General features: G+C 39.5%; 1 protein-coding gene across 18 annotated transcripts in view; it reads right to left on the bottom strand.

Moving 5' to 3' along the window:
* Positions 1–27,821, bottom strand: part of ABI2 (abl interactor 2) — a 71,816-nt gene that overhangs the window by 19,852 nt on the left and 24,143 nt on the right. For 7 of the 18 annotated variants that reach the window (XM_071562958.1, XM_071562962.1, XM_071562965.1 and 4 more), the window contains exons 2-6: positions 22,221–22,388; positions 12,374–12,550; positions 8,648–8,665; positions 1,552–1,649; positions 671–817 (exon numbers count right to left, since the gene is read on the bottom strand). In XM_071562958.1, the coding sequence (XP_071419059.1) occupies positions 671–817; positions 1,552–1,649; positions 8,648–8,665; positions 12,374–12,550; positions 22,221–22,388 (608 nt within the window). The remainder of the gene's footprint in view (positions 1–670; positions 818–1,551; positions 1,650–8,647; positions 8,666–12,373; positions 12,551–22,220; positions 22,389–27,821) is intronic. The other 11 variants (XM_071562960.1, XM_071562964.1, XM_071562969.1 and 8 more) reach the window with 2 other exon arrangements.

The following is a 27,821-nucleotide window of genomic DNA, read 5'->3' as shown; positions in this document are numbered from 1 at the left end:
CCTTTTTCCTGTAACTGTAAAACATGCAGACTGCTTAGACTGTGGTTCATATGCTTTCATACAAGAAGTTGTAAGATAATAAAAATCAGATTTCTTATATTTTAAAAGTCCATCTGTTTAACCATCCTCAAGTACTTCTGATGTTTAAAAAGTAAGTATTTCAAGGGAAGTATTTAGACCTATCACAAACTTATTATCCTAGAGAAAAACTAGTCCTCTGTAGAACTTTTGGTAATACAGGTCAGCTTTATTCTGTTTGAAATTATCAAAATCCTAAAAATACCATGCTATAATTTCAGCTACTCAATCTATAAACACCAAAGGCTGTTCCAAAATGTCAAGTATAAGCATACCATGCACTCCTTCACCATGTAGAAGGTAAGATGTGTACAAAGCCTTTCCCTAGTTTTGTGAGCATTTAGTAAAACAGTATCACACTCTACCTCCTTGAAAGACTTCACAATCTCAGTAATTCATTAAGTATCATAACTGAGAGCACTAAAATGAAGGTGACTAGGGAGATTGAGTGAATAATCTTCTCATAATCCACTGTTCTGGTTTGGGTAGCGCTCACTCTCCCCACACCGAGTGCCGTTCCCGGCGCGCAGGACGGGCTGTGCCGCGGCCCCGCGGGTTTGGTGGTGGGATGCTCGGCGTGCCCATACGGTACCTGTAGGTGCGGTTGCGCTGGTTCACCGAGGCCGTTCTCACCGGGCTCTGCTGGGACGGTGCCATGTTGCGCGTGGGGCTCGGCACGTAGTCGTTGGGCACCACCGGCGGCCGCACCGGCTCCAGCGTGCGGTACGGGGAGTGCCGCCTGCACGACATGTGGTCAGGAGCCAGTTAGGGTAACAGGGACAAAACCAAAGTATCTTCCATTCTTTAAAAGGCAGCTACATACTGATCACTAACGGGAGCCAAAAGAATGGGGCTTTTCTCTATGACTTTGTAGTATCTACTCTGTAGGACGAGACAAAATTAAGGATGTTCATCATGTAGTTTAGTCTTCCTGTTAATAAACTCTGTGCTGCACATCCCATTCTTGTTTTAAGGTAAGCCATTATCATGTATTAAAATCAAGCACCACGGCCTGTACGTATATAAATAATCACATACCAGCAAACAGCATTCATCCCACTTATAACACATTTTCCTAAGGTCAAGGTCAAGTTCATAGACTTAACAGGAAAGCACTTTTATCACGCACAGCACAAATAATTAATGAACAATGCCTTTTACTAATTGTTCAGTTGTTTAGCACCACCTTTCAAAGCCACATAGCTAATGACATTTTACTCTAAAGCACACAGTGTTGAGTGTTCTGCAATGAGAAAAAGATTCCTGTTGGGAAAGGCTGATGATGTCCACTGTCTTCTGGCAGAAGCACGTTAACATACGAGATATGAACAGCATAAGAGGATGTAGATCTAACACCTCTTTGTGAATGCTTAAAATAAAACAAAAACCCCTCATACTACAGAAAAAGAAGGAATCTTCCCCCTTTCCCTTCTGTTCACCACAGCCATTTACCCATTCAGTAACTGCACTTACCCAATAGTTCCTTTTCCTGACATTGGTGGACTTGGTGGCTTCTGGGTGGGTGGTGTTGTACGAGGAAGCCCACCCATCTTCATGTTCTGTGTGCTGACCTGTGGGAAAGAATGGGGAGAAAACGGCCTTCACTCAGCTCAGGTTCTGGGGGCAGAGACACTGAGATGCCTTTAGCAATTAACTCTAAGTAGGGAAAGGTTTAAATGAACAAAAAAAATTGAGAGGCCATGCATTTTATATGCAATTTCCACTCTGCTAGAAGTCAAGAGTTGTGCTCAAAGGACTCTTTATTACATAGGGTTTTTTAAAACTGTATGTACAAAAAGTGGATTTGCCTTCAGGCTCTCACATGCCCATGAAGTCACTGACAATAGAGACACTGCACCTAACTTGGCTGAACCTCCCAGTCGTCTTCTGAGGTAAAGGCAGTTACTTCACATTGCACTACTCAATGGTAAATTTGCAAAAATGCTTTTGAATACTGTTTAGAAATACTAAAGCTTATCTAAAAGGCCATAATTTAATGTGATTTATACAGAAGTCAAAGTAATCTATAAATATGATCCATTAATGTTTTAGTGTTTTCACAGCATATAAATTTTTTAAAGATGATCTTTATTGTAAGTATTAGTTAAGTACATGTAAACACAGAAAAAGCTCTATGGAGAAAAATAAAAATATGCAATTTTTTTCTCCCCCCACCAAATCTGTAGCAATTTAATCTCTAAAAATTTATAAATAAACGGACAGGGAGAAAAATATTTAGCAGTGATGTGATGTAACTGCGGTTTGTCCACTTCTCCTCTCTCTGGTTAAAATACTAATAAAGTAAATTTTACGTAAAATAATTTATTCTAACTTCTTTCCAAAACTCATTTGCATTCCTGGCTGATTGATCAATCTAGGAATCATAATCAGTGGTTACCAATGTAGGCATTTTGCTTCTCTGCAGTCTGCCAGCCAAGCATAATTCTCCCAATGCACATTTCCTTTCAGGAATTGGTACATGGTCTGCCTACAGAACAGCTGGGATTCATGAGTGCTGAAATCACTGCTCAGGCACAGAGATATTCAACAAACCTCAACAAGTATGCTTACATCCCTTCCTCTGTTCTTCCTGCCATGCTCTATTTCACAGTGTTTCTTCCTCCCCAAACGTGTCTTGGCTGCTGCCCCCACCTCCCATATAAAAATGAAGCAGTGATCAAGGTGCTCAGAGTATTTGCAAACATCATTAAAGGCAAATTACTCCTTTAAAATTTGACTATAACAACTCACTTAAAACCTTGGTAATGTTTAGATTTGTGAATTGATAAATATTGACAACAGTGTGAAGAGTAATATAGTCAGCATTCTAATCCACTGAAATTTGATTTTCTGGCTCTAAATAATCCCAGTGCTATCACATTTTCAATCTGCTGGGAAGAAAAGAAGACCAAGCACTAAAAGTTGGGGTTTTTGTCAGATTCAAAACCAGATGTTTGGATTTAGTTGTGTAAGAGTACTTTGTAATGTCAATTTAAGAAAAAATTACTTTACACAGCATTATAAAGTCCTTTAAGCCAACTCTAAGCAACAAGAAATCTAAAGTTAATTCAAGGGATGAGGTAAGCACTGATCTACAACTACTTGAAGGGAAAAGGGAAAGTGTAAAATGAAGTGTATTTTATTCTATACACGGAACATTTAAGGAATAGCAAAATCTGATCTTTTTTTTTAAAGTTGCAGCACCCCCTGTATTTCCTCTTTCATTACACACACCTGTTTCACCCACTTACCTATCTGAATAGTTCAAAAAAACCCCTCAAACAAACAAAATCCATGTTAATTAAACTCTTCCAGAACTGTCATGTGCTCTGTGTCAAACAGCACACTCTGCCCCTGCTTTTCAGGTGAGAGCGAACAGAACAACCTGTGCCCCTGAACAGTCCACTCAGCTGTTCTAACTGGCTGCACTTTGATGTTGTAACCACTTGGAAGTTTATTTAAATCTGAACTTTACGTTACCTTTACAGTTAATATAACATTCCATACATTTAATGGCAGAGAATCTTTTATTTTACATAAATCATTGCAAGAACAAAACCGAACTGTTCCACTTCCACAGGACTGCAGCTACCTGAAAAGGAAGGACAGCTGTGGTGAAGGATGCTGTAACAGCCCCCCAGACACACTGAAAAGTGGAGGGAATAGTTGCCTGACTAACGCAGAACTCCAGTGACTGATAGACAGTCCATTAACACTGCAAATAAACATATCCTTGACATAAGATGGGAAAAAAACTTCAGAAAAATGTGTCTAAATGAAAAGCAATCCCTTTTTAGACCAGAAACAGTCCCAAAGAAGTAATCCCCCAAAAAATTCAACTGAAAGATGGGGTAATGCATGGACAGTAAGCTTAGTTTCAGTGTTTCTGAAGTGACTTTTCAACATTGAAATTGAAATGTTCAAAGAGCAAGTAATTAAAACTGACAGGGCTGTCTTTAAATCTGACAGGCCCGATGGCCTTAAGAACAGCTACTCTAAATTAAACAACCCTATGCAAGTAACTTCCCTTGGACTTATTGCTAAATAATCACATAAGGGAAATTAAAAATATAAAATTATTTCACTGGTTCTGATCAAAATGGACAGATCTGTGGAAATAAAAGTATTAAAGATGCTAAAATCTAAAAGTATAAAAATTGCAACTTCAGCTGAGACACAAATATTGTAACATTTCCCACTGTGTCCTATGACTACTTGGAGAAAAAAGGAAGGCCATTAATGCCCCCCCCCCTTCCAAACTTCACTCTATTTATTCCCTTTTCCATTTTGCACACATGCTTGGAAACACAGTTTCCATACACAAATTCTCATCCACACACATCCCTCTTACAAACTCCTAAAATCCGAAGCAACCATCAGAACTCAAGGCCTCATTTGCATTTGCTGTCAAGTTCCAAACGTGTTTCTGGAGTAAGTTGGTCCTTGCCAGAAGTTGTTCTGTTTCTGACATCACTTCCCCTGGTGCTGCACAGCTGGAACTACCCAGATGCAGCTGATTTAGTGAGAGGGTGAAAGCACAGGAATTGCATCCTCAGTTAGTGTTTGTTTGACTGCACAACCCCACAGATCTAAGGTGGATTTCTAGTTTAAAGCTTGCAAATTATTTTAAGAAAATGCATGTCAAAACAGAGCCTGCAACCAGAAACACAGAGCAGTATCTCTGCCTCTGCTCACCACTGCCAAGGCAGGTCACCACTGTGCTGACACCAGTAGAAAAACAAATGAGAGGCAGTAATGGTTTGGGCACAAAGCTCAGGAAAAAGCAAAGCTTACTGATGTGAAAGCAGGAAGACATCCCTGTGAGCAGACAAGTAGGACACAGGGCCTATGCACAAAGCATGAAGGGATTTTTCCAATTTTTTCTAATTTCTTTTTTTAATCTCTTCCCACGGCAGAAAAAAAAGTAAAAAATTAATTACCAACTGAAGTTACACAATGGAACACCAAATAATTCTAGCGAGATCTTGGTTAAGCTTTTTGTTTAATGGATACCTCGGAAAAGCTTTTTATACATGAATTAGCAAGCACTTGCACTACAGAAAAAAATGTCTTCTACCAAAGCTGTAACTTTTGGCAGTAGTGGAGCTAGAATTCCAAGTTTTGCTCAGGAAGAAACTGCAGAAACCACTTAAAAAGATGGTTCGTGGTAAGTAACACATCCTGGAGGACGTACAGAGATCCAGCCCCTCAGTAACAGCCATAAAATCAATTGTAAAGAAATGGATCCCTATGGACTGTTCTGTTTCAAAAGGGTACAATGGTGTTGCATTCAGTGTGTTCTATATTGAGCTACAGTGCCAGTTCTGGAAAAGCACCATCTGATGATTTTAAGACACAATATAGCACTGACTAGAGCCCTTATAAAAACTACTATTTTAATTTTTTTAAGAATTAAGATGTATTTGTCCAATTTCTATTTTTGGCAACTAGCTTTTCATAGATTCCAGTAATTAAATCACCATCTTTTGGTCCAACATATGACGGAATTTTCCTCAGAGTTATATTTACATTAACATTTAACATATTAAGCTTCTTCAGCATTCCACTGTATAAGAAATTTCTGTGAAATAAGCTGATTAAAACCAATAAATTCTGCAGTTCATTCAATTTAATTCGTGGGAATTAAATTTAATGAGCAAGAAGTGCAGAAGTACATAATTGGTCAGATATAAGAGCTGGTCAACAGACTGCAGAACTATTTGCACCCACGCCCTGTATTTCTGCAGCTTACCTGCAGCAAAGCTTTCAATGCACATTTTTACTTATCTGAAGAAATCTCATTGTCAGTTCAATTACCAAAACCAAGTGAGTTTTCTTTTCTTGGTTGGTTGGGGTTTTTTTCCCCTCAAAATCCTGAACACCAGATATTCCACACAATCAAACCTCAGGAGCTACTTTCTAAAGCTGCACTCAGCCAGAAAATTTTAATTTTTTTACTGTCACACTGTATTTTCTAGAACTTTCCGGATGTGAAAAGTATCATCTTTTGCCCAAAATCTAGTAAGAAAAAGTGTCCCATCAGTGATGTTTCATGGGTTATATTCAGAAACTTCAAGCAGCTACTCAATCTTCTTGAGCAATTTTATATTCAGTTCCAGGAAAAAACAACCCAGGGCTGAATGAAACCTCCCTTCCCACGCCTGCCTCATCTTGTTAATGCACAGAGACACAAACAGATTCCTGGCCCATCATCTGCTACCTCAAAGTATGTTCCTTTCCAGGCTGTGCTCAGCCACTCCAGTACTTGCTGTGCATGCCCATATGCTGCTCAGCTGATTAACCAGTTCACAGGGAAGCCAAGTGTATAAATCTCAGCCCTGTTTTGGCAAATGACCACAAGGAGAAGCTTCAGCAAGTGAGCCTACTTGTTTTACCAAATCCACCTACGTAAAGTAATTGAAGAGTCAAGTCTGGAAAATACAAAAATGCTTAACCAATGTCATATCAACTGATTTGATGACAGGAGATGCTACAGATACTCCTCTGAATTGTAATTGGAATTTTCTTCAAAATCTGTGAACAATTGAAGTTACCCAGACACAAGCACAGTTAGCCCTGCTACTGTCAGTGTTGTAGCTCTCAGCTGAGACTGAGGTTTTCCTGCAGCCATGAGAAGTAAATGCAGGATAAACACTCCATATCCAATCACTCAGGGGTGAGGTAAAATAACCATTCACACAGAACTGGGGTTACTGCCCTGTAGTTCTCTCCTTTCAGCCTGATGCATGGTGACTTCAGGGAGACAAAGAACCACTCAGCTACACTGAAAAGATGCTGTGCTACTTTTTGCCTTGTTTCTTCTTTCTTTTAAACCCTCAGGTTTTGGCAATGAGAAGTTGATCGACACACTGTGATTTCTCAAACTGAATTTCTAATCAGGTTCACTGTTGTAAAAATAAAGAAATATTTTAACTGGTGTTGTAAAAAAAAATGTTATTTTCATTCCAAATCTACAAATAGAAAAAATTATTTTCTCTGAAAAGCTGAAGAGACTTATCACCATTGCAGATGATGCACAGATATGGCAATTCACACATAATCTATAATTATACAATTTTAATACTTTATTTTTAGGGTAGTTATTACTTGTTTATAATTGCAACCGCAGAGATCAACAAAGAAAACTGAGTTTGGGATTTTTTTAAGAACACGGAGAAAACTATTTCCAGTATGTGCTGTGTCCAGAATAAGACATATTCAGCATCAGAAGTATCCATTTTGTGTAGACAGACAGTAAAAGCCAGGGAGGAGATATATTTTGCCATCCTCAAATTAAAAGCATTTAAGCACTATATGAGTTGAAACACTGTATGCCTCACACACTTAAGTAAAAATAAATTTAAAATGACATGTGAGAATTTTCTCATTTATTAGAAGTTTTCCACTGTTACCAGATGTGCTACATACACTTGAATACCTGACTAAGTATTCAATTGGACCATCTGTCCAATTTCACAGGGATATATACAGAAATACCTGGTTTTATAGGCAACCTTCTCAGGAATTTGCAGGATTTTCTTTTAGCTTTTTCCAGTCACAGAAAATACAAAAAAATATTTCACACCACATGGAACTCCCTGTAATTCAGATACTCATACTACATATTGGCATTCTCTGTGCTAAAATACAGTTCCCTCTTAAAAACTGTGGTAGCTGCTACTAAAAAACTTTCATTTCCACTTTCCCCAAACCAGTTGCACTTCAGGAGGATGATGATATCATAATAGTCAATAAATGCTATAACCAAACTATTAATTAATGTGCTATTAACTCCACCATAATTTCCTTTAACTGCTTGTCTAATTGATTTGATGCTTTTTATTGCTGCTTCTGCAGCCACTAAGACTACTAACATTTAAATCTCTAAGATCCTTGAGAATCAGACCTACTTCAGCCTGAGTTCTTTGCTACCCTATTCATTTAATATTCAACTAAATAAATCCCTGAGCGTGTTACTTAAGGGTTATTGAGTATTTTACACAATTATCAAATTTGTGAGTTTCCATACATGAGTGCTTCTCAGTACTTAAATATTGCTAGCAGTTTCTGAAAAAAATAAGAATACTGCAACTTTAAAAAATAATATACAGATTTGAAATTGTTACCTTTGAGAGCCCATTATCTGAGCAACTTCACACTGAAACATTAATCCCAATCAAACCGCAACTTTCACCGTATATAGGATAAAAAGAATATTACACAGGGGGAGGCTCATATTCAGCTGCTGTCTATTCACTGTATCTTTCTGTCTACACCAGGCTGGCACAATATCCCTCCCGTGCAAATGATCTGGCAGATAATATGCTGAAGACAGTTGACATTTTGATACAAAGCTTTTAGAATTGACTGTGTTAGCTTCCCTCCATAAACACATCAATTTGTATCACAAAATGCTTATCTGCAATGAAATCACTCAACAGAAGTTCTGCTCCAAAGAAGGGAGAGCAGGTGTTGTTTTAAACCATCAGTAACATTCATGTTAATCATCTCCCCGTGTGTAATAATCTCAGAAGAAGAAGAATGGAAAACCAGCCCTGGGGTTTCTTACCTTAAATCTAAGCAACCACTTAATGCATAAATGGAGCAAATAAAAGAGGTAAGGAAAAAAAGCATTGAAAGGTTAGTTGGAACTTCAGGATATGAAGAGAAAGGAAAAAGAAAGAAAAAAGTTAAGCATTCAGCATTAACAAAATAATGTATCAGTAGATCATAGAAAGAGTGGTTAAAGCAGAATGTCATGAACAAAAGATCTTCGAGCTGAAACTTTTAATATACATTGACCACAAAGCCTTTAGATTAATACTTTGAAATTAATGTTCAAATGCTTATACACTGTTTATCCAAGTTCTTACAGTGCTAACAACAAAAAGGCAGCTGCTTTCAAAATGGATCATGAGATCCAGATGGATTAACTTCAGAGATTAATTTATTTGAGCTGTCAAAGAATAGCCTTATCAATGAGCCTGAGCTCATTTACATTGTTTACATGCATGAGCACAATTACCCCAGCTGAAAGAGGAGCCTCTAAAACAAACTAATACATATTCTTTCTGAGACAGAGCTGTTAGTTAACTTGATGCCATGAGGTTTCTCTTGAACAAAGATCAAGAGCAAATCATTATGTCTTGGAAGAAGTACAGCACTCTATTTGGATACTGCACCACATACCCCCATTTTATAAGCTATAAATTAAGACTTTAACCAACAGTAAAAGCTTATTTTAAAGCTGAAGTGCTAGCTTTTTGACACTAAGTCCTGCATCTTACTGGCATAATACCATATATCTGCTTTCCCCATAATTTGTCTTAAAAATACAAGTCTTTCCATTTGAATGATCTGTTTCCAGTTCAGTTAATGTAAACGTATCATTAAGTTTCTTACACTTTCTGTAACACCAAACATTAAATATTCACAATCTCAATGGTAGAGCATCTGGAGTGACTAATCTGTTTCATCCATTGAGAAGAGAACCCTACTGTATTAAGAAAGAAACATAATCTGATTTCCTAGCAAATCTCCTTCTTTGATCAATGAACCAGTGTGGTCTGTGCCTCACAGCGCTGCCCTGGCCAAGCAGGCTGCCCTGTCCTGGCAGAGAGCTCAGCTGCACTGGGAGTGCTGGGCAGAGACCTCGGCAGCACTGCCTGGCAATGACACTGTGCCTTCATACACCCCAACAAATGATCACTTTTTCTTTTCTCATCCTCTTGACTAAAGAATTCTTTGGAGGGAAGAACAGATTGGAAGCCTTTGTAACTCAGGAAACGTTTGAAAGAAAATTGAAAGCAAGTCTCTTTCACACAAAAGGTTCTTTAGATTTTTGCACCATTGTAGCTTCAGGGCAGGAAGATGAGGAGAGACTGCTGGATGATACAGAGGCACTTGAATTCTCACACCTATGATGAAACTATACTGTAGAACACCCTTTCCTGAATATGGTGTTCACTGCTACTCCAAATTTCTGAGTGGAAGGAGTAAGATGCTGAAGTGCCTATACTACTTCTCTCAGCATGGCACACTGAATTTGTTGGCCAGGGATCCTCTCTTTTACTCCAGTATTAGTCTCTGTTCAGTTTGCCATCTTTCTCAGGGGCTGCAAGGAATGCCTGCTACATTAGCACTCTGACTGTCCTGAAAACACCTAAGTCTGGCCCCAAGTGCAAAAGGGGAAGCCCTATAGAACAGAAAGAACAAAGGATGCAGACTGAGGCACCCTCATGCTAACTGGAACTTCAGTGCTCTTTATGCAATAACTCCTGAATGTTCACTTGAAGGGAAAAGTAGCACAGCTCAAATAATAAAGACCTATAAACAGGCAAATTTAAAGCTTCTATCTCTTTTCTTTTTTTCCTCTCTGTTCTAGCCAGAGATCTAGTAAAGTAATCTGCAGTTAGTCAAGCAGAACAAAACAAGTTTTCATAAGCACAATTGGCCACTTTTCCTCATGAGCAAGAGAGTTGTTCCATCTTCTGTCCTAAACACAGGATTAACCTGATGGGAACACATCTGTGATTTTAAGGATAACATGATTTCAAGTTCTCTGCTTATTGTTTCACAAGTACACAACACTTCTTCATTTTCTAGATAAATATAGTGTAAATATATTGTAAATATCACTTGTAAGATGTTTCAAGTATATCACAAACAAAACAAATGGATGTAAATGCACATTCAAGTCATCATCCATTCGATGAACTCTGTTCTTTCAGAAGAATGTAATTCATGGCATCACGGTGAGTATAACTCTGCTAAAATGAGCTAAGTGGGATACCAATTATCATGATTTAGAGCCAGTGCTAAATAAGAATGTGCTGCAGAGCAATTAAAAACTATTCTTTAATGAGTTCTAAAATGATCTCCTTAAAAAAGAAGTGATTATTAAAATATTAGCAATAGCAAACCTACAGGTTAATATGCTCATCCATATCCAGAAGGAGTTCTGCTGACCTGTATAAATTCAAAATTTTTAAGAACTGGTAGATTTTAACACAAGAGTGACAATAATTTCCCTGTCAAAACTGTAGGTTATAATGTCAGTGATTTTTTTGTTTGGTTTGGTTTTCCAAACCAAGCTTAAAGAGCCACTTGTCTTTTTTGTATGTGTTTAGAGCTTGACTCTTTGGGTAAGAAATGGGGGAAAGGAGACTTTCTGTTAACAGACAGGATGTTGAGAAGACCTTGCATAAAATTGCTTGGGAAAGATATCTAAAACAAACTGTTCTGAATTTGAATTTTAAGAGTTAGGTTAAACAACATACTGCCATTTAAATGGCTGTCCAAGCAAACAATTCCAATAGAACAACACAGATAATGCAAGTTAGGAGTCAGGCAAAAGGAAATCTGGTGTACTTTGACTGGAAGAAGCATCTTACCTTACTGCTACTTAGCAGAGTTACAGATTTGTTAGTTTGTCATGTAAAAATGACAGTGATTTGTGTTATTTACCTTTCATTTCCTGGAACTTTAACACTGTCAGTGTCCTCATTTCCGTATTTGTTTTCCTGGCAGCACAAGTTAACAATGAGCTCACACCTGCTAACACTGTGTTTACATTCAGGATGTGCTTTTAAAAATGCATATCTAATCTCACACATGATATTACTGCTGTTGTGTATGCTGATCTAACAGCCACCAGTTGTGTCTCAGTCTGATCTTTGCCCTGAAATTCCTTCTTTTTTTCTGGTCTTAAAAAGGAGAACCAGCTGGCTTCAAACTTGGCAGCAATATTTGCATCCCAAAACCCCACGTGGCACAAAAGTTGTAGAGAGCTGACTTTAAACAAAGCAAATCACTGGGTTTGTGTATAACTGACTCTGACAGAAAGAAGAAAAGGGAGCACATAATACCTCTCATGCAAACCCTTTCTTTGGGTGAGCTTTAAAGTAAACCAGTGGCAATTACAGCTGGATCATACTCTGTGGTGCTGATTCAGGCAGAAAAGTGATGGGCATTCACCTTTCAGTCTCTGGGTATATCCCTGGCAACTGACTGAAACAGCAACAGCATCACACGCTAGAACTCAGAAACATTTTAAAAGATGAGACTCACAGTCCCAAGTATCCTAAGAAATAAGACTCAGTGGGCTTGCAAGGTTTAGAAACACTGGGGCAAGAGAAGGGGAAGAGGCAACTGGAAATCAGACTCCTCTTATGTTTACAGACACACTGTCCAGGCAAGGAGAAACTGGTATGTTATCATAAAAAACATCAGATTATTTTGAAAATATACAAAGACAATGTATTTGCAGTTTGGCTGTTTTAACAATATCACCTACCTTCACTCCATGTCCAATATCATCTAGAATTGTATAATCAATAGGTTTCCTGATGTAGCGAACTGGTCGCTCCAGGTTAGCTGGTGCAATGATTTTGTGAGTTCTTGAGGTGTTTTTGTTTGTAGTCAAGATACCAATTTCTCTTCTAGCAACTTTCTCTTTGTGAATGTCCACCGTCTACAAAAGACGCAGTGTATTTACTAACAGTGGTATGCATTGGAATACAGAGTCAGTATTAAAAGAAAATTAAATCAGTTCTAATGCTTCGAAGATCTCTACACTGTGCTAAACATATCACTGCATACACTTCATTACATCATCTTTCTTCAGTTCACTGTTCAGTTTGCCACCTCTGAAGGCACAACAATAGCTATGGGGTCTTTGGGGTTTCTGTTACCCTCATTCTTTACAGTTTCACAAAATTCCTTCTCCTTTCCATTCTTAGTAAATCACATCAATTTACTGAAGCTGTTTTATAAGATTTTCACTTGTCCTTTTTTATTTTACACCCGCTCTCTAAGTTTGTCTTTGAAATAGGCTCCAACTAGATGAAGTACAAGGATACCTTCCCAAACCTTTATTTTATGACCTGAAAAGCAAACCATAAGCAGGTTTTCTTACACTGTAGAACTTTGCTGAACTAGGACTGGTAATCATGACAGAATAAAATTTCACTCAGACAAATTGAAAGAAAGAGTATTTCAATCATTACAAGTTGCTCATCACAAAGCAATGATTAGATTTTAGAGAGTGCTGCATACTAATTTATCCAAAATAAAGCCAGAGGTTAAGCCCAGTGCCTTCACTTTGAATGACTAAGGTCAACACTGAAAATCTTCCCTTCACGTATTAAAATCAGCACCACAGGAGAATCTTTGGTATAAGACAAAGCCCTGATGAAAATCCATGGCCTAAAAACATGTACTTGAAACTTAATAGGTCACAAGACTAGGAAAATATTACCAAAAGGTCTATCTATCCCTTCCAGGAAAATACTCTCTTAAATCGTAGTGCAAGGAGTTGCTTGACTCATTTAAAACAAAAATAATTCCTTGTTCACAGAACACCTTTTCTTACAGGAAATTTGCCAGAACTGAACAAAGAATTTTAGCTGCAATACAAAAAACAAAAGTAAGAAAACAGCCAGAATAACGAGCATTAGGATTTCTAAGCACTCATAGGATTTCTTGTTACCACTTGAGCAATCATGAATGGCACCAGAAACACTTTCCCCAGGCAGCAGAGAGGCCCTGCAGTAACTGAGGAACACGTACAAACGAGAACTCATTTTCATGACACACTTCTTTTCCATTTTATGTTCCTGTGGGCAGGGATTGGGACAGTGAGGTTGCTTACACCGTTTTACCCTTTTGTTTGTGCCACTGATAGCAAAACAAGCAAAATGCAACCTGTGTTACCTTGTGCAATCCTAACAACCTTTAAAATTACAAAATAAATTTAAAAACCCCACAAATAAACAAAAAAACCCCAAACTATTTCCAAGAATTTGTTTCTTCACATTATTTCCAGAGAAGAATTTCCACAAATACCAGGGGCATTATATGGAAGCTTATATTACTATCATCAAGATTACCTACTATTTCCCAGCAACATATTTTCCAGATTTTGTGACTTTGCTAAAATTAAGCACTGAATGCAACTTTTTCAGGTACATTTCTGACACCTCCAGTCCCACCTGCCTAGAACTGTAAGGTTTTCACTAAAGGTGCACGGCTGTTTCTTAAAATAAAGCTACTGAAAAAAAGATTATTCAAGGTCAAAATATGTTGGCAAACCTCTATTTGGAAAGCTCCAGTTTGTTCGGCAATGATTTGAAATTTAATAGGAGTATTTAAACTATCTGGGACACTCTCACAACCCCCACCCAGACATGGCCAATATATAACTCTGCAGAAATTCCTGGCTCATCCAAGATTCACAGAAACACAGATATTTCTGCAACTACTTAACAACTAAACCACTCTCCAATCAATTTTCCAAATTCCTTCCTGAAGCCCCCTGACATGACCAGGTCTATACAACCATCCCCAACACAACAGTGCAGATCAGACCTTCACAGCTCTCATGGTACTCCTGACGGTACAAGCACCAAAGCAAACAGAGCACATCAACATTTTCCGTGCCGGAGTACCAACAGTGCACCCGCACCCTTCTGCATCCAGGGAAGATGGAATAGTTTATCTTCCACCACAGGATTTTATCCCTTCTCTGTGCCAGGACTTTTTTTGCAGCATAGTGGAGATGTTCTGAAAGAGATGATCTACAGACTTCTGACCTCATCAGCTGAGGAGTCAGAGAGCACATACTCTCTTGATAAGATATACGATTGCAACGTGTTTGATACCACTGAAGAATTCAACCTCTTCTTCAGACTTGGTCTGTGATCTAGACGTGTCACTAGAGAACTGCAGAGACATGACACTGACTCTCATATGTGCAGAATACAACATTACAGAACTTCAGCTGTAGCAGCAGCTGCACTTCAAATGTACTGGAACATCAAAATCTTACAGGTCTGAATCTGGTCATTCAAAATTAGTTTATGCCTTGCATACGACACCCAGAGCCTTCATTTCAACCCACACATCAGAAAGCGTAATTCGTGCAGGATTGGCAAGATGATTTCTTATTTTCTATTTCTAAAGTTGCAGTGCTAGAACTCTGCAATTTTAAATATGTTCTCTTAGTATTTTCTTATGCAATTATCTAATAGTACAATATGAGTTCAGGTATTTAACACTTGTCATTGTAGAGATGGTATCTTGGCACTCTGGAAACTTGTTTCCATGAATGAAAAGTGTGTTTTTTTCAATGAGAACTGCGAGTACAACCAGTTTCCTGAATGACTATGGTGATCAGTAAGACACAACTACAGTAACAATGGAAAGCATAAAACCTAATTAAAACCTGAAGTTCATCTAACGGGATTTCTACTGCATTATGACTCAGAACATCTCTTTTAACTTGAATAGCCACGCAATGACTAAGAGTATAAAAACTGCATATAATTCTAGTCCATACACCTAAAATTGTATAGAAAAGCATTTTGCTGGCAGTTTTTCAAAAATTTCATTTCCTTGTTTAGTACACTGCTTAAGTCATGAGATCTTAATGCACCTCTAAAACAGCTGAAAGGAACACTGAAGTATTCCACTAGTAGAAGAAGTAACACACATTAACCTGCTACTGCATAAAATGAAAACACTTATCTTCAGCACATAGGTAATTATTACCTCCAGTACCAGCATAAATCCCTTAAGGGAGACAGGAGAATGTTTTTTCAGCAGTTTAGAAAGTTCTACTGAGAAGTTTTGGGATTAGAGCTGGACTAACAAAACATCTGACTTGGAAAGTCCGTTAGGAAAAGGAGATGGGATACACTGCCCTTCTAACAAGAAATGTTGAAATCCTGATAGCATTATTACGCTTTTCAATTTCTTTTTCACATGGCTCCATTAGCTTTGGTAAAAGCTTTTAAATGACAGCTTGTTAGAGATTAGGCTTATTACTGTCATCTTTTCATATGTTTTCCAAAATCCCTGCAATAGGAAAAGGGTCAGCTTAAGGGGAAAAGTAAATATGAACCACTGTATTTTTTTTCTATTAGCAATTTTCTGGTCATTTTGAAACACCAGGTTTCCATACAAAAACAGTGTTAAGAACTGTAATTGTTAAAACAGAAAAAGCACTAAATAACTTCTGGGATTTCTGGTAAAGTTAACACTATTTACAACTTCATTTAAAAGGCACTGAACTCATGAGTTTTGAGAAATATTCCCTTCTACTGGAGAGTGAAATTCCTTAAAGTATTGAGTTAGCACTTGTGCTGGTTTTGGCTGGGACAGAGTTCATTTGCTTCACAGCATGAGGTTGTGTTTTGGATTTGTGCAGCAAAACAGTGTTGATAACACAGGGATGTTCTAGTTACAGCTGAGCAGAGGTTACTCAGAGTCAAGGCCTTTTCTGCTCCTCATCCCACCCCACCACAGAGTAGGCTGGGAGTGCACAAGAAGCTGGGAAGGGACACAGTGGGACAGCTGCCCCAGCTGGCCCCAGGGTGTCACGAGCAGCAGCAGAGCTGGGGGGAGGCTGCCTGGGCATCGCTCAGGTGGTGCTGAGCAATTGTTCTCATTCCCATCATTCCTTCTTGGGTTTATATCTCTTCCTTTGTTATTTTCCTTATCACTACAATTTACTATCACTATCATCATATTTCAATTATTAAACTGTTTTTATCTCAAGTTTTCTCACTTTTACCCTTCTGATTTTCCATCCATAGCCTGGGAGGGGTCAGTGAGTGAGCAGCTCAGCTAGCAGCTGGGGTTAAACCACAACAGCACTTTGAAAGCTTGAACTGCAGTGAAAATTCAGAAACAAAACTCTCCAGAAGCTTTCATTTCTTTCTCTTTTTAATACATTCTGATTTAAATTTTATCAATTTATTGTCGGTCTCTTAGTCTGGGCTTTTAAAATTCAGTTTAAAAAAATTAATCTTAGAAGAAAACATTGCTTATAATATAGTGTTGCTGGACTTTTTTTTTTTAATTACTTGATGCAATTCAAACTAATTGCAAATTACCTTGAAAACTGCATTATTACTTTAAAACCAGTAACTGCCTAATTTTGATGTTATTAATGTGACATTAATTGCGTGAACTCAAGTTTTATGTAATTTATACACAAAGAAAGAGATCATAATGCTACAAAAATGCTCAAAAGCTCCATAAACAGGTAATATATACTATGTAAAATTAGCCTTATAGGGGCAATCCCATGGTGTAAAGGAGAGCACTCTGGACTCTGAATCCCAAGGACCTGAGTTCGAGTCTCAGTGGCACCGTCCCCTGGCAGTTCAAGCCTCCCTTCCATCCCATCCCATCCCATCCCATCTCAGATGCTCAGCAGGGTCAGCCCCAGTTAGTACCGGGTGCTGTGACAGTCCCGAGGACTTCCCTGTCACTGTCCAAGCTCGCTCGGCCGTGGCAAATGGACCTCAGGACTTAAACAGTGGGGCCAGTTCAGCACACACTGTGCCTCACCTAAAACATCCACTGTGCAGGCTGGAAGGGCAGGTGGGGAGAGCCCTGCCCAAATCTGCGTTTGCAAAGTCTGGCCATACAAAATTAGCCTTGCACTACTGTTTTAGAAAGAGTTTTACTATTCTTTGTACCTTGCAAGAAAAAGACAAGTGAAAAAGGTTACAAGCCTTTACTGACTTACCATTGCAAAGTCCAAGTGACCTTCTCTACAGTGACCAAGCAGCTCCTGTGCTGCTCCAGCCCAGCTCAGCAACACACACTGACCCCAGAAAAGCCCCAGCCTGCAGTCCTGTCTAATGCCTGTTCTCATGGCCAGTACCACGGGAGTCAGATTCTGTACAGAGGATGCAGCAGATTTCTCCACCATGCAGTGCCATTAGAGCTAACTCATCACTACCACTCATCTTTGTGTCAACATGCTTGTTTATATAATTAGCAGACTTTTCAAAATTACCTTGCTAAGTAAAGAGATTCTATAAATAACCTGAAAGTATTTCTCATCATACAAATATTAAAAACTGAAAATCTGCCAGATTAATTTAAAGAATTAGACGTTAGCAACATTTCACGTTGTCTGCTAACTTAAAAGCTGTAATATAATTCTTTAAACAAGTATAAATATTTATACATATTATCTGTATTTAGGATTTAAATTCTTAGTCAAATGCGAAACACTGCATATTAGCTTGTTCTGAACAAGGTTCAAGGCGGCAAACAAGAATAGATTCATCAGCTTTCAGACCAAATCAAAGCAATTAGGGAGGCCCAGCAGAGAGACCTCAACAAGTTAGAGGGTGGGCAATCACCAGCCATATGGAGTTCAATAGGGGGAAGTGCAAATTCTGCACCTGGGATGGGACAACCCTGGATGTGCAGACAGGCTGGGCAATGAGATGTTGGAAAACAGTGCTACGGAAAGGGATCTGGGAGTCCTGGTCGATGGCCAGCTGAACAGGAGTCAGCAGTGCCCTGGCAGCCAGGAGGGACCACCGTGTCCTGGGGGGCATCAGGCACAGCATCGCCAGCCGGGCGAGGGAGGGGATTGTCCTGCCCTGCTCTGCACTGGGGCAGCCTCACCTGGAATATTGTGTGCAGTTTGGGGCACCACAATATAACAAAGATGCTAAACTATTAGAGAGTGTCCAAAGGAGGGCCACAAAGATGGTGAAGGGCCTTGATGGGAAGCGTGTGAGGAGCGGCTGAGGGCACTTGGTCTGCTTAGCCTGGAGGAGAGGAGACTGAGGGGAGACCTCATTGCAGTTACAACTCCCTCATAAGGGGAAGAGCAGGGGCAGGCACTGATCTCTGCTCTGTGATGACCAGTGACAGGACCCGAGGGGGTGGCCTGAAGTTGTGTCAGGGGAGGTTTGGGTTGGATATCAGAAAAAGGTGCTTTCCCCAGAGGGTGGTTGGGCACTGAACAGGCTCCCCAGGGCAGTGGTCACAGCACTAACCCTGACAGTTCAAGAAGCATTTGGATGATACTCTCAGGCACAGGATGTGAGTCCTGGGGATGGTTCTGTGCAGGGCCAAAAGTTGGAATCAATGATTCTAACAGGTCCTTTCCAACTTTGTATATTCTGTGATTCTGCGTATTCTAATTTTTGAGCCACTAGGATTTCATCGCGTGCATAAAAATAGTTTCAATAGTAACAATTTCCTTATTCAGGATCTATATATAAACTGAAAACTCACAAATGATTATCAGCTTCCGTTTCAGCTCTCTGATTATGTTGGCATTTAAAGGAAACACAGAAAGTGATACAAACTGGCGTTGTATCAATGAACAGAGAACCAGAATATTTTATCTCATCAAGCTAATGATGACTCTTCCGGTTTGAGCTACTCTTGAAAAAAAAAACAAGCACTTTTTTTACTAAGTGCCAAATGATTTTGCTCCCTTCTTTGGAGAATATGAGAATTCCAGATCAGAAGCAAAAGCAAGGTTACACATCCAGATACCATAATTTGCACACACGTTTTCTAAACTTAATGACATACTGACCACAGCACTAACACTAACACACTGTGGGCAGATGGTAATTACCAAACTTTTCTGTTCTGTGTTACTGACATCATTTCAAGTCAGACTGACTGAAATCCTAATTTGGCAACAAGGCATTTTAAGTGGTATTAGGAAAAGTCCACTAAACTTCATGCCCAACATGAACAAAGACCAAGGTGAGGTCTGCAGGTGAGGCTAATTTTAGGAGAAGTGTAATGAAATTTCTTGAAAAAAATGATTTATTTATGGGTACTGTTAAGTATAAATTAATTTTTAAAAGAAAAATAAACATTGAAATTATGACAGATACAGAATCATCTACAACACTGGCATCATGGGATGAAGCCACTTCTGAACACATTAATTCAACTTAATTAACTTCCTTGGACCAACACACTTCATGCATGTAATACCCAGAACTCAAATACTCTCTGCCCCTCTGATATAATTTCTTCCATGAAGATTTGAGGAGCATTCAGGATGATGCAGGCTCAAAAAACATAAAACAACAACAACATTCACGAAATTTTCAATTTTACAGCTATATTTAAAAAAAACCCCAAACAAACAAAAAACCAAACACCACAGCTCTTTTTTGGTTGTTCAAGTACAACCTATGAAATTTGGCAGATACATCTTCATTAGGTGTTGGGTAGGGCTAATTTAGTGCTCCATTTTAAACACCCAGCCATTTTGCATACATGTCACAGACACTCTAATGTGTCGTTTCAATGTGCAAAAATCTCAGCTTCTCAGGAGGAAAAAAATTAAAATGCTATGGCTCTTTCCACAAAACCTACTTTAGAGAAGCTGTGTGACAAAATGAATTTTCCACATTTATAAAATGCAAAATCCAGTGAACTCAGAATATTTTTATACATATGCTGTCTTTTGCATCAGACTCTCAAACAGCTGAAATGCTTGTGAGCTGCCACTTGCCTGTGAAGAAGCACAAACATGCACACACACAGATACACAGCACACAGACATATACAGAGTGTCCTGACATTTTCTGGGGGAAAAAAGTGAATTTACTGTCCATGGAATAACAAGAAGAGAAGAGATCAAATTTTGCACCTTATTTTTGATGCAGTTTGAGACAACTGAGGCAATCCCATAGTGTACTACCCACATGTTATGGGTTCACCTAGGTGGGCCTAGATTTGGGCTCTGGAGTTTGGACTAGGCCGAAGCTGTCAGCTGACTTGAGCTGGGCTGAGCTAACAGCTGACCTCTTCTAGCCAGTAATTTTGTATTCCATACCACATTATGACATCATCTCCAGGGAAGTAGGAACCAGTGTGGGAGTGGTTAAGGCAGTCGCTTCTCAGCCCTCCTCTTGGGAGGACACACGATGCTGTCCCAGGGGGGATAGAGAGGACCAGGCCCACCACTGGCTCACAGGGTACCTCAGGAAAGTAAAATGTGTTGTTCTGGGTCTCTCCTTTCTGCTTGGGTTTGTCTCCCTGGGGAATAAGCTTCTTCTTAAGTAATGTGTAGTTAGGACAGTAGAATTTGTGTGTTCGTTAAGAAGTTCAGGTGGGGAACTTGTTGTTGCAGACTTGTGTGAGTGTATATTTGTACTCTCTTCTAATTGTCTCTTTCTTCCTGTGAAAAATATATGTAGATTTAGTATAAATGCAGTTTGAAGTGTTTTTTTTTTCTTTCCCCTCTCTTTTCCTCCCTTTCCCTGGTGTTAGGAGGGAGGCTTCTCTCTCTGTGCTTGGGGGGGTTGGCAGTTGCTTATCTCAAACCAAGACACCACACAAGGGGAAATCCTCCCCAGCCCTTCCTGTACCTGCTCTGGAATCTGACCCAATCAGAGCCAATTCAGCCCTTTAAACCAGCATAACATTATTCACTTCTTTTGCTAGTTCAAACCTGTAGTAGCTTAGCAACCCTTTCAGCACCACCAAGTTAATGGATCAACTTGAGCTACTTGGTTCCTACCTTGCACAGCCTCCTACTTTAGACATTTTTTCTAAATACCACAATATTTTTTATTTTAATTTATACTGTCACACGGAGATCAAGAAATCCTAGCAGCCAAAAATGTATTGGTCAACTAAGACACAAAATATTCAGTAAACAGAAAAACAGAAAGTGCTGTATCATTGCTCTTAATTTGTCTTTTAAACAGGCATTGGCTGGTAAACCTCCACTTTCTTTATCTTTCATTCTTAGGCCATTCTGGCAGCCAAAGTTCTCTCCCCAGTGTGGCAATGGAACGTGGGTTCCTGGTCACAGTAGTTTAGTTTATCGCTGCTCAGAAAAACTGCAAACAATGGCAGGAGTTCTGTAGCCATACATAAATTGTAACATTAATTTTGTCTCTCTTCATGCCACTGCAAAGTACATTTTACTAAGAAAATCCAGGAGCAAACTATTTTAGTCATCTATGCTCTTGTCATTAGATGCCAGTATTACAGAAACAGGAAAAGCAAGAACTGTTTTCCACCATCCATTTCATATTTCTTAATATAATAATCTGATTTCACCATTACCAATTTTTCTGTGCTTTTCACTTATGCAGAATGGCCCCCTTACCAAACAATAAACTGGCTCAGAACACTTCTAAGCTGTTACCCCATGGAATATGCTCATACTAACACTCTTATTAAACCACATAATGAGCCCCAAACCCAGAATGAATGAGTGAGTGAAATGCATCCTTCCTTTTTATCCTTCCTATTTTTCTCATTCACAAAATGCCAGTTCAGAGTTTTACTTGCCATGTAATACCAAGGGCAAAGAGAAAAAGAACTAAGGAAAAAAGCCTCACTTGTGAAATATGGTTGATTGAAGACTCCATGCGCCGGAGTTGGGATGCTTGGATGTCCAGCATTTGCAGCACATTGTTGGCCAAGGTGTTGATCAGATAGGCCACGCTTGCCAATGACTGCGTTGTGTAGGCTTTGGTTTCTTCCAGGGCTCGCTGCTTATCTGCTGACTAAAAACAGAAAGAAAAGGTTTATTTACTATAAAGTCTCTTGCACAAAGATTCTTGGCATGAACTCCTTTTACCTGTTGTTATTGACAAAAGGATTACACAAGTCAAACTAATTCTAAATAAAAGTTACGGTTTTCCTCCTTTCCATTCATTCCACAAAATATATTAACTTCATATTTAAGTGTTTCTTTACTTTATGAAAAGAATTAAGCTCTTTTTTTCTTTAAATACATTTATTTTCTCTTGAAATGAAGTTCAACTTTTTATTTTGTATTTTAGCAATTAACTTGAAAAGCACTCTGAGACAGTTATTCTTTATTTCTCCTACACTTTATACTATTTAGAATTGTTTAGTTTTTCTAAACTTGGTACTTCAATTAGAAGTCCTAACAGCCTGCAAGGATCTGCCAAATACCATAATCTTCCTGTCTCCCAATTATTTAGACCTCATTCTTGTCACAAATGGTCATTCACAGTGAATGAACTATAATTATTCCTTAAGATAGTAGCTGAATAAACTGAGAGGAATCATTTTTAAAAAGAACAAGCCTGTGTTTTCCTTTTAAACATGCTTTGTGCTTTTTCACATTGCCAGTACTTTTTGCTAGTATGAGCCATTCTTCTGGCAGTAAAGCACCTAAAAGTATTTAGGCTACCAATCCACAAGATAGCCATTAGAAGTTTAAAAACATACATATATTTCAAACAACATTACAAATAATAAGCTAAGAATCTAATTGTTACAGTGCTGTGTTTCTTCCTGAGTAATAGTTAATATCACTAAGATCTAAGCCAGGACAAAGAATACAGATTAAAGCACTGGTAGAACATACAACTAAGATGGCTAAAAAACTTCCATTTCCAAGGCTTTGGTATACACTGGATTTCACTTTTAGGTGATCTTTAGCCACCTCACAGGCTGATGGTGCTGTTTCTAAAGCAACAGTTGACAAATGTTCTCTACTCCCATCTGCCATTACAACAGTGTATTTCAATACTCCCTTTGCTTTATATATTATCCATGTAGGCTGAGCATCAAGATGCAAGAAATGTGCTGTTATTAAAGAGAGAATATGAAGTTATTCCCTATCTTTGAGCATAAGCCAAATCCACCATCCATTGTATTATACATACTTTGGGAAACACTGAAAACAACTGTCTCTGTATTCCAGGAAAACAGTTCTGACCGTCCAAGCTGTTTGTAATAAGACTCTGCTAAGAAGATTGGTAACTTTCAAGGAAAAAAAAATCTCACACGTGAAAACAGGCACAGGACTTCAACTGAATGCTCACACGAAAGATATTCAATACTTTTTCTTTCCTGGCAATCTCCTGTGTCCACAAACAACAACGCAAACTTGGTTGGCCTGTGAGGAGCTACACTGGCACCAGTTTCAAATCCGCCAGGAAGGGGGACAGCAGCAGCTTCTGTTTGTGCACACAAGAGCTCCCAGGATGGGCAGGAGGACAGGAATGCTGTGGAAGGGAAGCATTCTTGCCTGGCTCCTTCTTTCCCATGCAGCAGAAAACACACGACCAACAGAAGGAGTAACTGAACATTTCAGGAGACAGCTTTCTCAGGGCACAGGAGGATGATATTCTCCAACAAAGCACACTTGTAAAAGCTGCATTATATTCAGGTATAAAGAAGGTGGATAGATCCCATCCTATCTCCAAATCCCCTTTAGGAACTCATGACTTTTAGCCAGCTGAATAGTACATCTCCTATACAAAAGAGCTCCCAAATGAAGGAAGAGAGAGCTCTTCACTTTGAAACTGATGGCTTATAAACACACCTGTTCTCCCCCTCTCCCTGCTCACAACCTCAGCTCAGCCTGCACACCCCACTGTGCAGGCACACCTACCCCACACGCTTCACAGCCACTCATTTCTCAGTGGCAAAAAGTGACCAGAAGCTCCTCAGCTTTGCTCTGCAGCTGCTGACAACCTATTTATAGAAGCAGAAACTGCTGGTTTGCATTAGCACACTATATATGCAGAACAGCTGAGTGGAAGTCAGCATAGACTCTATTTTTTCATTAATAGCCAAAATGTTTGAGAACAAAAGGTAAAGTGTCTATAATTTCAGATATTATGAGCTTCTGATAAGGCTTTTCTGCTTAAAGAAGCACAAATATGAAGACATGTTCAGAGCTAGTCCTTCCATTGATATAATCTAACAGCTAAATTCTGTCACCTCCATTTGAAACCAACAAGGAACTGGCTTCTCACTGTTCAAATACATTAAAGATTTCATGAAGCAGTCCTATAAACTCATTTCTAACTGTTATTGGCACAAAACCCCATTGCATTGAGAGGTCTAGTTTGTGCATTTGGCTGATAATAACTGTGATTTGCTCTCCATGCCTTTTTATAGAGCCCAGAATTCTCTGACTCAAAATCCACTCACGTTTGGCACAGCAAATCCAAAGTTTGAACTTTCTTCCTGCATACTTAAAAAAGAAGAACGTGTTGAATTTTCATACTGGAACCTACTACTGTCAAGCCATTTCACAAAAACAAAAATTTATTAATGACAGCATTTTAAAACAACCATGTTTGCCCTAAAAACTGTTCAAGAGATGAAAACCTGAATGACTCACAGCAACTGGAGAAAAGTCTGGAATATTTACAGAAAAATCTAATGTTCCTCTGGGGAGATGTAACAATAAATGTCAGTTAAAATTTCACTTGACATGATAAGTTGTGTTTAGTGCCAAATCTATCTTTTAATTTGAAAAGTAGATTTCTAGAGATGGTATCTCATCATCTGCTCCTATGTAAGAAGTTCCCCATTTACACTCCCCATAAACACCAAATTGTATTCCTTACAACTGCTGCCGTGCTCACAGACACTGAGTACCCAACTATGACAATAAGGGCATTTCTGCAAATAAGATAACGTTTCAAGTGATCAGTAAACAAAATTCAAACATAACTCTCAGCAGTCTAAGATCTGATACTCTGATCTTCCCAGCATCAAAACACCAGCCAATATGCTTCGTACGGGACTGCAAGGCAGACAAAAAGGTATCACAATTTCCAGAGGTACCAAAATTCTCTAATGAAAGATAAAAATAGTAACTGGCCCTAATCAGACTGGGAAGACTCCCTAAGGTAGTTTCAGCAACCTATGGAATACTGTTTCTGTGTGGAATACTGAAAACCAGAGAAACACGCTCTGCATGTTCACTGTAACAAAAAGAGAGTTGCTACTGTGAGTAATTCAGGATATTAACCAGAGACCTTGACACTCTACAGCAGGATGACCAAGCACTGGTAACAAGTGTTTTCAGTGTCCTGAAGTAAATTAAATGCCATGAAACAGACCACTGAGTATCCCTCCATTTTACTTTTTAAGCATCTTTAGCACTTGCACACATAAAACTATGTATGCCTGTGAAAAAAATGGGCTCCCTATATCTATTCACACACCACGCTTAGGAAACAATGTTTTCAACAGTTAGATCAGTTTGATCTGTACTTTTTTAATGGATAATAAATTTAAGAAATCAAAGCTATTGTTGACAAGTCTTCTGCCACACTGCCAACACAGCAGCATGTCATTCCTAAGCCCAACATATCCATTGTGATACCCCTGTAAGTGTAGGACTGCATGGTGGATTGAGTGCCTAATCCAGTTTATAAATAACTTCAGAAACAAATGGTTATTTTAAACTCCAGTCAATTCCATTATCTTCTCTGCCACACAAAATTGCAAACACTTGCCCTAGTAAAACTAAGTAGATGCCACAAAGGAAGAGCAAATCATCTTACTGAATTTTGGTTTGAGCAATTAATCATGATATTAAGGAGGCTCAGGTGCCACTTTAAGCAGCAGTACCTGTCCAAGTAGAGGTCCTCAAGACCAACTGCATGCTCTTTGCTGCAGTGAATTAGACCAGGAGGCAAGTCCCAAAGGAAAATTACCTGATCCATAAACCAAATTATAAGCTTCCCCTCACCCAAACGACTGCAAAGACACAGAAATGTCGCAGTCTTGGTGTCTGGGAAGGGACCAGACCAGTGACCAGGGTTCGCAGACCGTCTGCTGAGCTGTCGTTCGCAGGTTCCCAGGCCCCAGGTAAGGTTTGCCCACCTCGAGGGAGAAACAAACACCTAGAAGGCCAGGGCTGGTCTGAGCTGATCCACTTTATTAACAGAACAAGGGATTTATATAACCTTGGGTAGGGAATGTTCTGGAGAGGAGGCGGAGTTAGGGCGGAGCATGCAAATCCACTACATACTACTGGGTGAAGGAACTGAAGGGGTGTGAACTGGGGACAGCAGGATCGGGACCGCCCCTTGGAAGGAGCTGACCAATAGTAGCTGCACCTGTTGTGACAGCTCCTGCCTGCCGGGGGAAACTGCTAGAACAAGAGAGAGGCAGTAACAGGCAAAGTCCTTGGTATAGGGACATGGTCTGGGTCAGGAAGGGTCCTCCTGGACCTTCCACACGTCAAATTCGGTCCGGCGATCCCTTGCCCTCCTCCATTCCTGCATGTTCATGTACTCGCCATCTCCAACACAGAAACACAAGGAAGATACAATCAAGAGTAGAGGGAGAACTAACCAGAGTAGTTTGGCTTGTTAGAAAAGTCACATGTGCTGCAAAGCAGACATCACTGCAGTTCTGCCAACCTTCCACTACCTATAGGGTTTTTCTCACCAGCACTGCACACAGTGCCTCATTATGCTCCCCTCAATATTCTTCCATAACTGTGTTAAAAATGCTGTTTCATTTACACTTCTCAAACTTGAAGCTTTGACTTCTCAGTATTAACATACCTGACTATCACAGCTGGAACACCTTCACAGCCTTAGAAAGAAATGTCTGGATCACACCTTCTGTGCCCAGGATATGGAATTTATCAGCATTTATTCTGTTGATCACTTTTCTCCACACAATGCACAGGTCATTGTGGGAGTCACAGGGCAGCAGCCTTTTCTCCTCTCTCAGCAGGAACTCAGCACCATTTTAACCCAGCACAGAGAGCTCACCTGATGCCCCTGCCAGCCACATACAGAGTGAGGATGTGTCAGCTACACTTGGACTCACTGCCTCTGCTGCAGCAGGAATGGCACCCCACACACCCAGACACAGCAGCAGCCACTGCCCTCCCAGATGTCCCATGGAGAGTGTTTTCTATTTGTGGAAGCATCCAGGACTGAAACAGGTGGTTTGCCTCCACCAGAAACCAAAACAAACTATTAATTAGATGGAAATATTTCACGGGATAGATCCAGTCAGAGAGCTACAGCCCAGACTAGAGTGACTACTCCATACAAAGCTGGGGCTTTAAGGTAACAGGAGAAAATCAAAGTCATTCGAGTCAGCTACAAATGCAGATACTCCACATTCAGTCAGAAAAGGCGTGTGTTACACCCACAGGGCAACACTCTGTGCTTGCTTTCAGACACTGGAGAATTACC

This window comes from Pithys albifrons, chromosome 8, assembly GCF_047495875.1.
Source record: "Pithys albifrons albifrons isolate INPA30051 chromosome 8, PitAlb_v1, whole genome shotgun sequence".
Lineage (NCBI taxonomy): Eukaryota > Metazoa > Chordata > Aves > Passeriformes > Thamnophilidae > Pithys > Pithys albifrons.
Note: the sequence above shows the minus strand (reverse complement) of the source record. Positions and strands in the feature narration are given on the sequence as shown.